Here is a 16,047-nt window from a genome sequence, read left to right on the forward strand (position 1 = left end):
GAATGACCCCCTCTGGTAGAGCTCTCTCCTCCGCCTGCCAGAGAGAGGGGGTGTGGGGACGCTTCGGCGTTCACCGGGGAACGACAGGCAGATCTGTTGTGCTTCCTGCTGGAGAGAAACGGGGAAAAGGGCAGCGGTGTGTTGTTGGATTTTTTTTCCCACTGTGGATCTCATTTTGACTCATGATCGGTGGGACTCATGAAAGGCGGCGGGAGAGAGCTGCAGAGCGGCTGGTAGGATGGCTCACTTCAAGGACGTGTCCGTCAGGAAGACCTCTTTGAATCTGGTCACCGGGTTTTTTCAGTATCTGCGCGGTAAGTAGGACGGCAGAGAGATATAAATGGAAATAGAACATCTGGGAATGTTTTTCCAGCTGAATCCCTGCTGCAAACAGATGTGCATCTTCGTGTGTGTGTTTCTATGTGTGTGTGTGTGTGTGTGTTTGCATCGTTACGCTTCAGTGGGCATCCCCAGTGCATCAGTGATGAAGCGTTAGCCTGTGGGTCAACGTAGCGTCCGTTGCTGCCTGTATAGCGTTGGCGCTCACGTGACCAGCGCCTACATCTCCAGGGCTGGAGCTTTAAAAATGGCCACTCTGTGCAGCAACAGCCGACCGGGGGTGCGTGACAGGCTGTTTCAAACCAGTCCTCCACACAATGGCAGCACCGCTGGGGCCAAATCACTCGTTTTGCGTCGCCTGCTGCTGCATAATGCATGAAGCATTATAGCCGGACAAAGGAGGACTGGGTCGGGGGGCTGAACTCTCTAATCTCCTTATATGACCTCTTTTCCAGGAGGGTCGTGTTCTTCATCATGCAGGAGTTGCACCAACAGATATCCAAGAATTAGTGTTAAGCTGCAGCGTGAGGTTTGGATTCCTGCAGAAAAAAAAAAGTCCTGCGTGACAAAAGTTCTAGTCAAGACTTAACGTTTAACGTGTGGCAGCGATAAATATGATCATATCCACACCACAGAGAGTTAAGAGATGCTCCTTTGGAAAGAAAATATATGTACCCCCCCCCCCTCTGGTGTCTGGAAGGTCAACTGTCACTGTTGGTTTTTTTTAACATATCACTGTTATTTCACTTCTTCCTGCTTCATGAGCTGAAGACGGGCCAAAAGAACGCGTAGCTTTAGCATTCAACCTCCTAGGTAGCATACTGTGATGAAACATTCTCATCTTCTAGTACCTGGAAGGTTAAAACAAATGTGTTTGTAATGGCACACGCAAGCTATGCTAAGCTAACTTCAGCGAACTGCTGAGTTCAGCTCCTCTCGGGTTCGAGGCCCTGGTGGTCAGACGTTGCAGCATCTTGACGCTGCGCTTTGCTTTCCCCCCGCAGACGAGCAGAATGCGGTGCAGAAGAGAACCTTCACCAAATGGATCAACTCTCATTTAGCAAAGGTAAGAACCGCTGCTGCATCAGTCACCTGGCAGGTTTAGGAGGTTCAGCCTGTGTGGGGTGTGTGTTGTTATTCAGGAAGGTGCATATGGAGAGGATTATCTCTCCCCACCCCCCGCAGGCGGGCGTGTGCAACTACACGCCCTGCGTGACATCACACCGTGACCTGAAAATAACACGCCCTGTCAAAAGACACGCTGAGGATGATGAAACGTTCACCGCCAGCTGTCTGCGGCGCCTCCATGGGGGGGTTGGGGGGGGGTGGTGGTGTTCAGTCCAGCCCCCATCTGCTGTCGTCGGTTCAAAGCTGCTGAAACTTCAGAGGGACCCCGAATCTTCATCCCTCCCCGGTGTCGTCCAGACACGACTGATGTCGCTCCAACCTCCTCCTGAAAATCCAAGGCGTCACGGAGAACCATCAGGATTTCATTCTAGTTAGCATTTTAATAAAAAGCCACATTTGCCCCCCCCCCAACCGGCCCGTCGTGTCGCTCTTATCTAACTCTGACCTTCCTCCAGTCGTCACTTTTTCCCTCCGACTCCATTTCCGCTGATCATTTTTTAACTGTATATTTTTCCACTGAGCTCCACAGTTTCTCCCCTATCAGGGGTTTCATGCGGCTTTGTATTCCTGTGAGGGAGGGGTGTGTCGGTGGGGGGGGGGGGGGGGGACAGAGGCTGCTTCTGTGTGATAGTAATTTTTTTTTGTCCTGTGTTTAACAACTTTTTAATAGTGAGCTGGTTTAGAACTTTAAAACAGAACCAAATATGAACGGAGAAACGTTTGTTTGCGTGTCCTCTTTAACACGACAAGACGCCTTCCTCCTCTTGAAGAGGCGCCAGCAGCGTCCCGCCGTGGAATATGTCGACCTGCACTCGATGCCAAACACACAGATTTCACCTCGAGGTTTGATTTAAAGCTCTAAACACACACCCATCAGAAAGCGACTCTCTAGACTCGCCTCTAGATCTGCAGGAGGCTTTTCGAGGGTTAATTCAGCCCTGACGCCTCCGGACTGGGCAGTGAGCCACCGCTGAGGAAGAGGCACCATCTTCTCAGCGGCGGTGGGGCGGGGGGGGAGCGCTAACAAGCCTGTTTGTCACATACAGCATTTGGTGGCTCAGAATAAATACCCTCTGACGGGTTGTTTAGCACAGCAGAGTGGTGCATTGTGGTTTGTGTGTTTGTCTCCTCCAGTACAAACCACCGCTGGAGGTCAACGACCTGTTTGAGGACATCAAGGATGGGGTGAAGCTCTTGGCTCTGCTGGAGGTGCTGTCTGGACAAAGACTAGTAAGGACAAATTCAGGATCTGCCCCTCAAATTCACAAAAATTTCACTCGTCCACGGCTGGATATTGAAAATACGATTCATAATCTGCAAAATACATCAGTTACTGCCTTATTTTCACCCCATAAATGAAGAATCAGTTGATCTCTTGTCGTCATGATGGTTGCTTGATTGAAACTCAGTTCTCTGTCTGAAGCCACGTGAACAAGGTCGCCAGCTGAAGAGGATCCACTGGGTCTCCAACATCGGCACCGCCCTCAAGTTCCTGGAGGGCAGGAAGGTAAGAAGTCGGTCTCGCTTTTTAAATTCTATTTAAGCTAAGAAAAAAAAACCCACGTTTAATCAGCCAATAGAGGGAGGACTTCCTCCCTACGTAACCCGACGTATGTCCACGGCTCCGTGAAGCCCGTGTCCTCGTTTGGGTCTCCTTATGTTGCTGTGATCTCTGTCTCCCATCACGCGTGCCTTCAGTCGGTGTACCGAGGATCTCCGGTCAGTCATTCAGTCCCGCTGCGTCCCATTCTGAATGTGTTCATTTGATGCACGATTTGTTCTGGGATGCGGCCGCTCTTGTTTCCTTAAACGTGTTTCTTACGCTTCCTCTGCTGAGGTTTGGTTGCATTCTGATTGGACCGTCTCCTTATGATTCGACCCTACATGCTAACAGCTGCAGCGGCTCCGCTTCTCCTGCTGAATGCGGCTGTGGCTGTTTTTTTGTTTTTTTCCCGCCTGCATCAAAGATCTGACTTTGATGACGCTGACTTGAACAAAGCTTGCAATGTTCTTTCATAAATGTTTCTTCTGGGAGAAGCTTCGCCTTGCGATTTATTACCACCGATTGTCGTTTCAGATCAAACTTGTTAACATTCACGCCACCGACATCGCGGACGGACGACCATCCATCGTCCTCGGTTTGATATGGACTATTATCCTCTACTTCCAGGTAATGTTTCATACGATGCTCGACGGTTTAATAACCACCTTTCCTCCAAGGTCAGCTAATGCCTGATTAATAAACACCAGCTTAAACAAACCCGACTTGTTTGAACCTGAGTCGTTTCGTAAATCCAGACGCACTTGATGGCTAATGCCTCATCTTCACGACGATGCCGTTTGAAAATCTTGAAGGGACTTTGCTTTAAATTTTGTTTTCTATTTAAAGGCACCTTGTTCCAGTTCGAAGGTGGGTTTTCAGGTTGCCATGGTTACAGCGGAGCCTCTGTTTCTACTTTTTGTCTTTCCGTAGATTGAGGAGTTAACCAGCAACCTGCCAGCCCTCCACGCTTTGTCCAACAGCAACTCCTCTGTGGAGAGCGTCGCCAGCTCTGAAGCGGGAAGCCCCCCCATGAAAAGGAAGGTCGTCCACAAGTTTCAGGGCAACGCCAAGAAGGCGCTGCTCAGATGGGTGCAGTGCACGGCGGCCAGGTGAGGCGCGCTCAGGAGTTCAAGCATGTTTTAGCCACGTTCAGGTTGCGTCACCACGCTCGTGTCTCCCAGGTATCACGGGATTGAGGTGAAGGACTTTGGTCCCAGCTGGCGCGACGGCGTCGCCTTCCAGTCGGTGGTGCACGCCATCCGGCCAGACCTGGTCGACATGGAGACGGTGCGAAGGAGGAGCAACAGGGACAATCTAGAGGAGGCGTTTGCGCTCGCAGAAAACGAGCTGGGCATCCCCCGCCTGCTGGATCCAGAAGGTAACACGTCCTGCTAGAAAAGCAGACGAGTCAGACAAGCTAGCAATGAATGGGAGGCCTGTAGTTAGACCTCGGGATGTGTGCCAGGAAGTAGACAGAGTTCATTCCTTTATTAATAGAGCTGTGCCAGTCTGTCAGTCTGATCTCCACAAACGAAATGACGAAATGAGACTGAAGCCCTGCAGAGGTTTTAGGATGCTGTGTTTGTTCCTCAAGCAGTCTGCAGAGGCTCTGCAGTCCTGGCAGAGTCCAGACGCTTCATCACAGAGCTGCACAGACACGACTCGACCCGGATTCTTATTTTGACGCGCTTGAAGTGAAGTCACAGACAGACGCGATAAACTTTTCATCTGTTCCATGTTTAGATGAGAGGAAATCTGTTCAGATAACGTTTGTGTTGCTCCCTAGATGTGGATGTAGACAAACCAGATGAAAAATCCATCATGACGTACGTGGCTCAGTTTCTGAAGCACTACCCCAACCCCCACCACTCTGAGACTGACGGGCAGCAGGATGAGGTAATTTAAGATTTATTACCTCGTAATAAACTAAATACTGCATTAGAGGTGATATTTAACTACAAATGCTTTTATTTTGAAAGGTTTATGTATTGTCGCTGTCAGTATTCAAAGAAAAAGAAAAAAAAATCTAAATAATCTGATCTGGAAACTTCACCCATCTTTCCACTGAACTAAAAATCTGTTTCTCTCCACGAATCAAACTGATCATCAATAAACATGAATCAAAATTCTTATTTATCCATCCACATATTCTTTTTTGTTTTGTTTTGTGCACATTAAGCTGCGTCTTGGTTCAATTCCCACTTTTGCGCTGTCAGTGCCGGTGCTGCAGGTGAGCGTTTGGATCACAGCGCTGCATGTCCTCCGTTGGGAGTGTTTTCCCACCTCATCCCGTTTCCACATCTTCCTCATCTTCTTCCTCTTCTTCTTCCTGTTCCTCTTGTTAATGCATCTCCTGGTGTGTTTCGCATCTCTCTGTCTGATTTACTGCTTTCCTGGATAGTTTGGTCCCCAAGACATAGAACAAATGCTTGAGGTACGTTTCACTAAGCTAACGGGTCAAATGTGGGCGCTTTCACACCTGGAGTGAACTTTCCGACTTTTTCTATTTGATTTGAACAAAGTTAAAGAAGATCCTGCGGAACTTGATCCCATTTCATTTGGCTCGCACATTTAATCCCTAAAACCATTAAAATATTGATTTATCTGAACAATTCTCACCTCATTGGTCTCCTCCGCTCTTGTGGACCAATCAAAGTCAAAAGCTGATAGATTCGTGTAGGATGTGCAAGATTGAATCCAGGTTTCTCAATATTAACCATAATTTCAGAGTAAAAGTTGATCCGATCGGATCAAACTCGACGGTGTTCGGACCCTCTGGTGTGAAAGTACCTTAAATAAGACTAAACAAATCTGTGTGGCGCAGCCTTCAGTGGATCCATTCATTCTTCTGCATGTTTTTTTCTCATTAATCTGAAGAGATTGGATGTTTTGGGGGAGATAAAAGGATTCAAATGTCTTCATAAGATTCCAATTTGTGATTTTATCCCCTGATGCTGACAGAGAGAGGAGAGGAAGCTGCTGAGAGAGCTGAAGGTGTTTTTGGATCAGCTGGAACGGGATGTGCTCCGGGCTCAGGGGGCGGAAGGGAACCTCACCGACAAATATCAGGTGGGAATGAGCCTCCTCTTCCCCACAGGTGGGAGTAAACTCCGGCCTCACGCTTCTCTCATCCCTTACGTTTTTATCTCTCAGGCGTTCAAGAACTTCCGCGTCCAGCTGGAGATGAAGAAGAAGCAGACGGATAAACTGCTGCAGCCGATGCACAGAGACGGGAAGCTGTCCGTGGACCAGGCTCTGGTCAAGCAGGCGTGGGACCGGGTCTCTGCCAGAGTAAGAGCTGGAAACACTCATGAATAATAGATTTTTGTTTGCCGTTGTTGCTTGAAAATATCGTTACCATAGCGATTGTTATGATAATGACAAAAGTGCAGCCAGCGAGAGTTCAGCGGGGTGTGAGCGTTGAATTTGCTTAGAGAGAGGAGGGGGGGGACGGGAACAGGGGAGGTTTTTGTTCTCAGCCTGTCTGAATGGATCGCTCTTCAGCCTGAGTGCCTGGGAACATGTGGAGCCTTTTGAGAACCAACGCCGTCTCCTCGGGTCTGCTAATGGATGTCAATTACAGCTGCTGGACTGGCACATCCATCTGGACAAGTCGCTGCCGGGGCCTCTGGGGGTGATCGGGGCCTGGCTTCACCGGGCGGAGATAGCCCTCAGGGAGGACATCCCCGTCCAGCACGCCCACGAGGAGACGGCCAACGTCCTGCACAGGAAGCTGGAGCAGCATAAGGTAGCAGAGAGGGGGAGAGTGACGGGACGCGTCCTTCACTTTCGGAACTCAACACCTGATTGTATTTCTCAGGACGTGTTAAAAAACTTGGAATCGCACAAGCAAACCTTCCAGCAGATCCACAGGGACAGGTCGGTGAACGGGGTTCCCGTCCCGCCGGAGCAGCTCCAGGATATGGCCGAAAGGTGTGACTCATAATTAGTTTTGGGTTTGATTCTACGCTCATCCGTTTCTCAAGGGATCCGTTTTTACACGTCTCTTAATTTACAGGTTCAATTTTGTTTCGACTTCGTCGCACGCTCACTTCATCAAGCTGGAATTCTGGGAGATGAAGTATCGACTGATGGCGTTCCTCATGCTGGCCGAGTTGAAGCTCAAGTCGTGGATCGTGAAATACGGCAGACGCGACTCTGTTGAACTCCTGCTGCAAACCTACCTGGTAGGTCGAGGCGACGTTTGCTGTTTGTGTTTTGTTTTTGTTTATTTACTTCTCTGTTTTCACGTCTTTATCTTGCAGACCTTCGTGGAAGGCCACCGGTTCTTTGAGCAGTATGAGCTCATCTTCTCAGCCCTCAAGCAAGCGGCAGACGTCTACGTTAAATCTGACAGTCAAAGTAAGACTCCTTCCTGTCTGTTTCCGATCACGTTTGTGTATTATTATTTGTTTTTGTAAATGCTGTCTGGGCTCAACGGTCTCATCGTTCATTTCATGTTACAGGATCTAAAACCTGTAACCGGGGTAAGTCCAAAAAACAGTCGCTAACAGCTGATCCTGCTTGTCTCCTGTTCTGTTCCTGTCAAACCTCCAGATCTGAAAGTCCTGACGCTGCATCGTGCATGAACAAATATTTAGCTTGAATGCTAATTTAGCATGACCTTCCTTCTCTAACTCTCTCTAGCATCAACCAAATGATCAGCAGACGTAATCAGATGTAATTGGTCATTGGGGATGTAATAATTCTACGGCTGACCCGTAGTGAACCCGTATTTTGCTCTCAGTTGACGAAGCAGAGGGGATCAGTAAGTTCCTGGGCGATGCCACGTCTCAGTGGAAGAACCTGGCGCTGGAGGTGCGGAGCGTTCGCAGCATGCTGGAGGAAGTGATCTCCAACTGGGACAAGTACAGCAGCACGGTGGCCAGTCTGCAGGCGTGGCTGGAGGACGCCGAGCAGATGCTCAATCAGTCGGAGAACGCCAAACGCGTGAGTGCGACCTTCTGCCGCTGCTCAACACGTTTGTTTTTGAAAGCATCCACGCCTCTGATTGGCCGGATTCCGGTTCTGTTAGGATTTCTTCAGAAACCTCTCGCACTGGATCCGGCAGCACACGGACATGAACGACGCCGGGAACTTCCTGATCGAAACCTGCGACGAGACCGTCTCACGAGACCTGAAGCAGCAGCTCCTCCTGCTGAACGGGAGGTGGAGGGAGCTGTTCGTCAAAGTCAAACACGTAAAAAAAACCCCTCCAGAACCATTCTCCCTGCAGCGCTTTAAGTTCTAGAACAGGGGGGGTCAAACTCATTTTACTGAGGGGCCACATCAGCATCATGGCTGTCTTCAAAGTCCTGATCCCTCCCTCTGTGTGTCAGTATGCCAGAGCCGACGAGGTGGACAAGCTGAGGCAGGACTACCAGGACGGGATCAACACCCTGAAAATGTTCATGGATGCGACCGATGAGAAGATGACGGCTCCCGTCCAGGTGTCATTCCTCAATGTCAGAGCCTTCGTTCAGGACGTAGAGGTAAACCCTCCCTCCTCTTCCTCAGGTTCTTTCTCACTTCCTGCTAGACGACGAACGTCTTCACCGTTTGCTCATCACAGGAAATCAAACACAAAGTCCCGGCGATGGAGGCGGCCTGCAAAGCGGCGAGCCGCACCGCTCAGCTGCTGAACAAAGACACTCCCCAGGAGGAGGTGTCACAGATGGCGGCGGTGATGGCGTCCATCAAGGAGCAGCTCAGCAAGGTAGTGGATGGCGTTGATCTAGTAACCCTATCGTCACCTGTGGGGGGCTTTAACCGGGGTGTTCTCCTGCCGTCAGGTGAGGGAGCGGTGTTTGCCCCTGCTGAGGGAGTCCCAGTCTCTGCTGCCTCCTCTGGAGGAAATGGAGAAGAACATCACCGGGTTCTACCAGGCCCTGGAGAAGGCCAGCCACATCACCAGCAGCACCGACTCCGAGGGGCCCCTGGAGTTCAAACAGAAATGCCAGGTTGACGTCCAAACCTTCAGATCCGGTTCAGATACGGAGGGAATTGTGAGAATGAAATGGTTAAATTCAGGATTTGTGTTTCACAGGAGCTGGCGACCTTCACACACAGCTGTAAGAAGTGTCTGACGGTCATCGAGAGAAACCATCAGAACATCCAGAAGATAATGAGCGGCAGCAAAACGCTGGAGCACATGGACATGAGCCTCCTGCAGAAACGAGTCGCCGACCTGCAGGCGTCCTCACAGGTAGAGAAAACCTCAAACGCCATTCTGGCTTGAAATCCTGTCGCAATATTTTGAAAGTTTAGCTTTCGTCTTGCGTTCAGGCAATGATTAAGGAATCTACTGAGTGGAGGAAACACGTGGAGGAGAACAGCAGCCTCATGAAGAGGTTCGATGAGACCCGGGTGGAGCTGGAGGAGGTTCTGAAAATGGCGCAGACCTGTTTGACGGAGAGAGGGAACCCGGAGGAGCTGCTCAAGAAGCACACGGTAAGGGAAGGTGATGATGATGATGAGGACCTGGTCTCCAGAAGAACAAAGACTGGTTATAATAGAGAGTATGAAGACAGCATCCAAGTCAGACGTGATGAGCTTTTTATTTCTGATTTGCTTGCAGGAGTTCTTCGGGCAGCTGGACCAGCGGGTCCTGAATTCCTTCCTGAAGGCCTGTGATGAGCTGACGGACATTCTGCCGGAGCAGGAGCAGCAGTCGCTCCAGGAAACAGTCAGGAAGCTGCACAAACACTGGAAGGTTAGCGTCACGTCTTTGGTTTCCTAAACGACATGAAGTCTCTTCTTTGTCCGCTTAACATAAATAAATTCCCATTTTCTCCCAGTAAAAACAGATTTTAAATAATAATTTCTCTGGTTCTTCCACAGGATATCCAGACAGACTCCCCCTTTCACCTCCTGCATCTTAAGGTGGAGGTGGAGAGGAGCAAACTGACGCTGCTCCTTCAGGAGTGCCAGGCGGAGGTGACCAGGGAGAACCGCCACCTGGCCAGCGTGGGGAGCGAGAGGCTGATCAAGGAGCACAGGGTGAGCGGCTGAGTCACGCACATTTAAATCATCTTACCGTAAATACATCTGTCGTTCGTGCCTCATCGGCTTCTTCCTCCTCTCCCCTCAGGCGTTCTTCAGGGAGAAGGGCCCACTGTCGATCTGTGAGAAACGGCTGCAGCTGATGGAGGAACTCTGCCAGAAGCTCCCCGAGGGCGACCCCACCCACCACACCATGGAAACGACCAGGAAGGACTTCCAGGAGATCCAGGAGGAAATCGAGACCACCCACCAGAAACTGATGCAGCACCCGGACAAATGGAAGGAGTACAACGCGAGGTGTGATCTGGTCTCCGTAGTTCATGATGGCGTCTAGCTTCTACCTGAGGAAACCTGATGGAGACGTCACCTGACATTTCTCCCCCCCGTCTCTTGAATCAGATACGCCGAACTCTCCTGCTGGCTCATCTCTAAAGAAAGCCAGCTGAGGCTGCTGAGAAACCGAGCCCGAGACCCCAGGAAGTACAGCCAGGTGAAGGCCACCATCACGGTGAGTCCCCCCCCCCCCACCTCCTCCATTTCCCACCCAACTAGACCTACTAAACCACATGATGGGTTCTTCCTGCGTTGCGCAGGAGCTGAGGAGCGACGCCGAGCTGCAGGAGGGGAATGTGGGCTGGCTGAAAGCCCGTCTGGCCGTCCTGATCGAGATCTGTGCTGACAGCGATGCCCAGAAGCAAGGCAGCACCTTGAGCAAACTGTCTGCTGACTTTAAAGGGCTTCTGGCGTCTCTCCTGGAGGTGAGTGAAGCTTCCACCTCTTTTACTCGACACTAATCGGCCATCATATCCCCTCTGGGAATCTACAGAACACAACTTCAGCATTTAACCTTCAGATAATAACGTCCGATCAAACATGGGGCCAGGGCTGACTGTTTGGGTTGTTCTCTGTGAATCCAGGCTGATAAGATGGTTCTGGCTGTGGAGGACTGTGTGCAGTTTAAGGAAGAAGTGCAAACCACTTTGGACGACCTCATCCAGGGCCAGAAAGAGGCTCAGGCTGAAGCCACCAAAATCCTGGACTGTCCCACCGTGAGAGACGCCCAGCAGCTGCTCCTCATCCACCAGGTGCTGAAATCCGTTAAATCCCAGCTACGGGCTTGACTTTAGATCACTTCGACCCGACTGATGTTATGTCGCTTTTACCGTAGCAACTATCCAAACGCATGAAGATGAAGAGGAAGGACGTCCAGCAGCTGATCACCAGAGGCCAGCAGCTCCAGGCTGAGGAGGGTCTGGGGGAGACTCTGCAGCAGGATCTGCAGACTTTAGAGAACACGCTCAGCAAAATGGAGCAGAACATGGACTCGCAGGAGCAAAGCCTGGAGGTGAGCGACTCTGTAGGGTGACGCTGGGATCCAATCAGCGCTTAAGGAAACTGGTAGATTTCATTTTAGTCTGATTTAGTTTCTTGATTTTGACTTTAAGATGGAAAAATGTGAGGCGGCGAGCGCAGATCGATGTTTTCTTCCCCTCTGAGGCTGTGCTCTTCCTTTAGTGAGTCAATCATCTCACCCCAGATGGTACTCTTACAGATCGTATATGTGGAAGACTTAAAATGGAAACTCACTGGGCTGCACTGTGAGCGAGGTGGAGATGATTCACCGTAAGATGTGCAGAGAAACCTGGTATTTACAGAACGAAAGCTGCTGGTGAAAGATTTCCCCTGCTGGGAGATGATCTTCAAACAAATCTGGAAATAGATGGAGTGGAATCAGAGAGGATATGAGAATACAGTCTGCAGTTTGATCAAGTTCGATCAATTTTCCTCCCCAGGTGACGCTGTCAGCCTGGCAGGAGTTCCACAGCCAGCAGGAGGCGGTGCACGAGTTCGTCAGTAAGGCTCGCTCAGCGATGGACAGAGATCTGAACTTCAGCAGCCCGGAGAGCCTGGCGGTGGAGCTGGACCAGGCCAGAGTGCGTCCAGGTTGTTCTTTATTTACCGCCGGAGCAAAAAAAAGAAGTCTCTAAGAGGTATTCTTGGTTTTTGCCACACCAGGTGTTGTTGAAGCAGTGTGAAGCCGAGGCCTCACACATGAACACTTTGCTGAAGAGAGCGACGGAGATCCAACTCGGTCCGAAGAACAAGTTCCTCCTCCCACAACAAGCTCGTTCCCTCGGCGACCAGGTGGACAAAGTAGAAGCCGGGCTGAAAAACGAGTACGGTCGCAGCTTTAATTTTATTTTATTTGTGTGGCTCAGTCATGTTTTAACAGTCTTTAACATAACAGATGAGTCCACATCATTCAGTTTCGTGTTTCTTAAGGAATCTGTGATTTTGTTTGTCGCAGTGTCAAAACTTTAGAGGACATGAAAGCTCAGTGGGATCAGTTCGGAGCCGCCTTTGAGATGTTTTCTCTGTGGATAAATGACAAAGAAAAGCAGCTGGATGGGTTGAAATCTTCTGCTTCTCCTCTTGAACAGCAGATCAGAACAGTGAAGGTCGGTGTTGTTCATTAGGATGGATCAATGGGAGTGCATTTGGGGGTAGAAACTAACCCAGATTCTGTTAATCCACCCCCAGGATGTTCATGCAGAGCTTCAGGCGCGATCTGAGGTTCCCGCCCGGCTGGAAGTCGACGCCCAGTTGCTAACGCAGTTCGTATCTTCGGGGGAGTCGGCTCGCATCAAGGCGCGTCTGACCCAAATCGGGCGGTACTGGGAGGAGCTGAGGGAGAACGTCCAGCAGCTCGACCGGCGGCTGGAGGAAAGCTCGTCTCACCAGCAGAAGTTCAAACTGAGCCTGGAGGAGGTAAACGGGCTCCCAGGGTTCATAGCGTCGCCTTCAGGGAGAATCCTGGATGATAAGTTTCCTCTTTGTTCGCTTTTAGTTGCAGGCAGCGCTCGCTGAGATTCATTCAGACGTGGGGCGTCCTGTCAAATCCTGCACCTCCTCATCAGAGACCTACAAAACTCTTCAAAACCACATGGTAAGGCGAGTCATGTTTATCTTCATCTCCCCCCTCGGAGGCTCCGTGGGTCACTGTCTGGTGTCGATGCTTCCCAGGATGTTTGTCAGCGTCTGGAGAAGCTGAAGGGATCGTTACTGGTCCTGTCAGCCGGAGCCCGAAGACTCAGCGACAAAGAGAGAGCAGAGAGGACGGTGACGGAGCTGAACACCCGATATGAGCGAAACTTACAGGAGGCGAAGGACAAACAGAGCTCTTTGGAAAACCTGCTGTCCCTTTGGCAGAGGTAGTCGATGGAAAACGAAGAGTTAAATCAAAGCTCGTGGTTGAGACGACGGTGGTAAAGTTCTGAGTCCCTGTCGATGTGTTTCAGGTATGAGAAGCAGCGTTCGATCTTCGTTTCCTGTTTGGAGCGAAGTGAGTCCGTATCCAGACCGGAGACTCAGTGTCTGTCAGCCGATAAAACCAAACTCCACACGGAAATACAAGACCTGCAGGTACCAGACGGACTCACCTGGTTCCCTCGAAAGCACTACGTGTCAAATTCAAGGCCCGGGGGCCAAATGTGGCCCACCACATCATTTTATGTGGCCCGCGAGAGAATAAAAGATCAGTGTTTGTAAAAATAAACAGGTCAAAAGTGTGCTTTGACCAAAAACGACATTTCCCACAATGCAGTAATTATTAATTTGAAGCCAGACATTATGTTGATGTGGCCCTCGGTGAAAATAACTTAAACGCCCCTGCTCTAAAGGGACAGCTCGTGATTTTAAGTGTGTGATGTTTTTCTTTCAGGCCTTACATTCTGAAGTCCAGTCCCTGGAGCTCGCTCACGCTGAGCTGGCGTCTCTGGGGCCGTCGTTGTTTCCGACGGCACCAGACGACCGAGGGAAGCAGCTGAAGGACGAGCTGGAGAGCCTGCAGAGGAGACTGCGTCTTCAAAATGAAGTCGTTCCTCAAAGGTATGATCATCGATCGCTGTAAAAAACTGGCAGAAGTTCTGAAGCCGGAACTATCTCAGCCCTTCATGAAGCTGGTTTGTCCCTCAGAATCACAGAGCTGCAGAACCACCTCTCCCTGGTGGACCAGTTCGACCAGGCGCTGCACCGATTCTCCCAGTGGGGGGAGGCCATGCTCTCCAATCTGCACTCAACTCCTCAAATCACCATCAGCAACCTGCAGCCCGCGATCACACAAGTAAAGGTGGGTAACAAATAAAATGATTGGTTGACATTTGGTGCACCCAGATCTCCTGACGACGACCCGTCCCCCTTTGACAGGACACCCAGAAGGCCTTGCAGAAGCAGTCTGGAGTCAAACAGAGTCTGGACCAGCAGACCGAGAAGCTCTGTCAGTTTTGCGAGGCGAGCGATGCGCAGCTCCTGCGCAGCCGGGCGGATAGCTGTCTGCAGCCGTACCTGGAAGCCCGGCACATCGCCCAGCTCCAGCTGGAGTGTCTGGAGAGGCTGGAGGCTTTCCTGCAGACCCACGGCGTGGCCGCGGGAGTCCTGCGGGGGCTGAAGCAGACGGTGGAAAGCGCCGGGAGCTGGGATCGTGGGAAAGTGGAGGAGCTGCAACAGGAGTTAGCCACTATCGTCCCAGACATTAGCCAGCTGGAGACGCTAGCAGTCAATCTGGACAGCAGTCTGTGTAAAAGCCATCTCCACATCGGCGTGGACGAGGGGTCTCGCAAGTCGTGTCGCGTGTTGGCCGATTCGCTCAGTGCTGAGCTGGACACCGTCAGGAACGTACTCGGGACGAAGCAGAATGAAGCAGAAGCCCTGGGAGCTCTGTGGACTTCATTCAGGCAGCGGAAAGAACAGCTGCTGAAGACGGTGGAGGACATCGAGGAGAAGGCAGATCAGCAGAGCTTCAAGGAGCCCAGCCTGCACGCGTTACAGCAGAGGTGAGCAACCGCAAGGACGACGTCAGGTAACGGTGGTGGGGAGGAGAAGGTGTGGATTAACTTTGGGTTATCCCTCTGTTTGTCTAGAATGAGGTTCTTTAGCCAGTTGGAAGATGAGCTGCAGTCGCACCAGCATGAGGAGCAGTGGCTGAGGGACAAGGGCAACCAGTTGGCCCAGAGAGACGCCGAACTGGCCGGGGAGGTGCTGAGAGAGATCGGTCTGCTGGAGACCACATGGGAGGACACCAGAAGACTGATCACAGAGAGGTACTGGAGGACGGGTAGAGGGGGAAACAGTCCAGGTTCACACAGTGAAACAATCCAGGTTCACACGGTGAACCAGTCCTCCCTGACACTCGTTTCCTTTAACCTCATCTCTCCCCAACAGGCAGGACCAGTGCAACGTCCTCATTGAGCTCATGAGAGAATATCAGGTCCTGAAAGCCTCCATCAGCAGCCTCATTGACAACGCCGAGCCTCTGGTGGAGATAAGCTCCGTGTTAAAGGACCACGAGGAAACCAGGAGGTCGCTGACGAAGGTCAGGTCAAATGATAAATTTATGTCGTATGTTTAATACACATATTCATAAAGTTGATAATTATTCCTTAAAAGTCTCGGTGTCTTCACTGCGTTTGTAGCACGAGGCAGCAAAGGTAGACATGGCGAGCAAACACCATGAGCTGGACCGGTTCTCCAGTAAAGGGAAGCAGCTGGTCATGGAGCTGAAGAAGATCCCTGATTGTGACGCCGACGCCACAAAAAAGGACATGGAGACTCTTGTTGATCAGTGGCTGGATGTGAGTTTGGCTTCAGAGAACCTCAGGGTTACTTCATGGTAAATTTAATAGCTTTTTGTAGCATCAAGCCGTCGTCTCCTTCTGTCAGGTGTCAGAGAAGATCGACGAGAACATCGATCGCCTGAACCGGTGCATGGGATTGTGGGAAGATGTGCGTAAAATCAGCGAGGACGTGGACAACTGGTCGGGCGGTTGTGTGATTGAACTGAACGAGAGCCTGAACAACCTCAACGACAGTCAGAAGGTGTCGGGAAGGCTGTCAGCCATACAGGTCATCAGAGATAAGAAAATACACCAAGCATTTCATTTATCAGTATAACCACCCAGGAGGAGGTGTTAATCTGCTGGTGGACGGGTACAAACGTTAATGTAACGTTAGTTAGCACAGATAGCTAGCCTAACTGA

At 50.8% G+C, this 16,047-nt stretch overlaps 1 protein-coding gene across 1 annotated transcript in view; it reads left to right on the plus strand.

Annotated features, from left to right (window-relative positions):
- The first annotated feature begins 223 nt into the window (after positions 1-223).
- The window catches only part of syne1b (spectrin repeat containing, nuclear envelope 1b), a 53,706-nt gene continuing 37,882 nt past the window's right edge, over positions 224-16,047 (plus strand). The window contains exons 1-43 of the mRNA XM_068339565.1: positions 224-314; positions 1,344-1,405; positions 2,602-2,697; positions 2,891-2,974; positions 3,166-3,186; positions 3,545-3,637; positions 3,941-4,119; positions 4,192-4,388; positions 4,797-4,906; positions 5,972-6,079; positions 6,164-6,301; positions 6,594-6,758; positions 6,831-6,943; positions 7,029-7,197; positions 7,276-7,372; positions 7,758-7,960; positions 8,046-8,210; positions 8,350-8,502; positions 8,583-8,726; positions 8,803-8,970; positions 9,057-9,215; positions 9,296-9,460; positions 9,588-9,722; positions 9,851-10,009; positions 10,101-10,309; positions 10,412-10,520; positions 10,606-10,770; positions 10,930-11,097; positions 11,181-11,357; positions 11,806-11,946; positions 12,029-12,189; positions 12,321-12,471; positions 12,554-12,781; positions 12,861-12,959; positions 13,037-13,224; positions 13,312-13,435; positions 13,734-13,900; positions 13,988-14,141; positions 14,219-14,844; positions 14,932-15,111; positions 15,233-15,383; positions 15,484-15,642; positions 15,731-15,913. Of these exons, the coding sequence (XP_068195666.1) occupies positions 239-314; positions 1,344-1,405; positions 2,602-2,697; positions 2,891-2,974; positions 3,166-3,186; positions 3,545-3,637; positions 3,941-4,119; positions 4,192-4,388; positions 4,797-4,906; positions 5,972-6,079; positions 6,164-6,301; positions 6,594-6,758; positions 6,831-6,943; positions 7,029-7,197; positions 7,276-7,372; positions 7,758-7,960; positions 8,046-8,210; positions 8,350-8,502; positions 8,583-8,726; positions 8,803-8,970; positions 9,057-9,215; positions 9,296-9,460; positions 9,588-9,722; positions 9,851-10,009; positions 10,101-10,309; positions 10,412-10,520; positions 10,606-10,770; positions 10,930-11,097; positions 11,181-11,357; positions 11,806-11,946; positions 12,029-12,189; positions 12,321-12,471; positions 12,554-12,781; positions 12,861-12,959; positions 13,037-13,224; positions 13,312-13,435; positions 13,734-13,900; positions 13,988-14,141; positions 14,219-14,844; positions 14,932-15,111; positions 15,233-15,383; positions 15,484-15,642; positions 15,731-15,913 (6,699 nt within the window). The 5' untranslated portion in view covers positions 224-238. The remainder of the gene's footprint in view (positions 315-1,343; positions 1,406-2,601; positions 2,698-2,890; positions 2,975-3,165; positions 3,187-3,544; positions 3,638-3,940; positions 4,120-4,191; positions 4,389-4,796; positions 4,907-5,971; positions 6,080-6,163; positions 6,302-6,593; positions 6,759-6,830; positions 6,944-7,028; positions 7,198-7,275; positions 7,373-7,757; positions 7,961-8,045; positions 8,211-8,349; positions 8,503-8,582; positions 8,727-8,802; positions 8,971-9,056; positions 9,216-9,295; positions 9,461-9,587; positions 9,723-9,850; positions 10,010-10,100; positions 10,310-10,411; positions 10,521-10,605; positions 10,771-10,929; positions 11,098-11,180; positions 11,358-11,805; positions 11,947-12,028; positions 12,190-12,320; positions 12,472-12,553; positions 12,782-12,860; positions 12,960-13,036; positions 13,225-13,311; positions 13,436-13,733; positions 13,901-13,987; positions 14,142-14,218; positions 14,845-14,931; positions 15,112-15,232; positions 15,384-15,483; positions 15,643-15,730; positions 15,914-16,047) is intronic.

The sequence above is a fragment of the Antennarius striatus genome, chromosome 17 (genome assembly GCF_040054535.1).
Source record: "Antennarius striatus isolate MH-2024 chromosome 17, ASM4005453v1, whole genome shotgun sequence".
Taxonomy (NCBI): Eukaryota; Metazoa; Chordata; class Actinopteri; order Lophiiformes; family Antennariidae; genus Antennarius; species Antennarius striatus.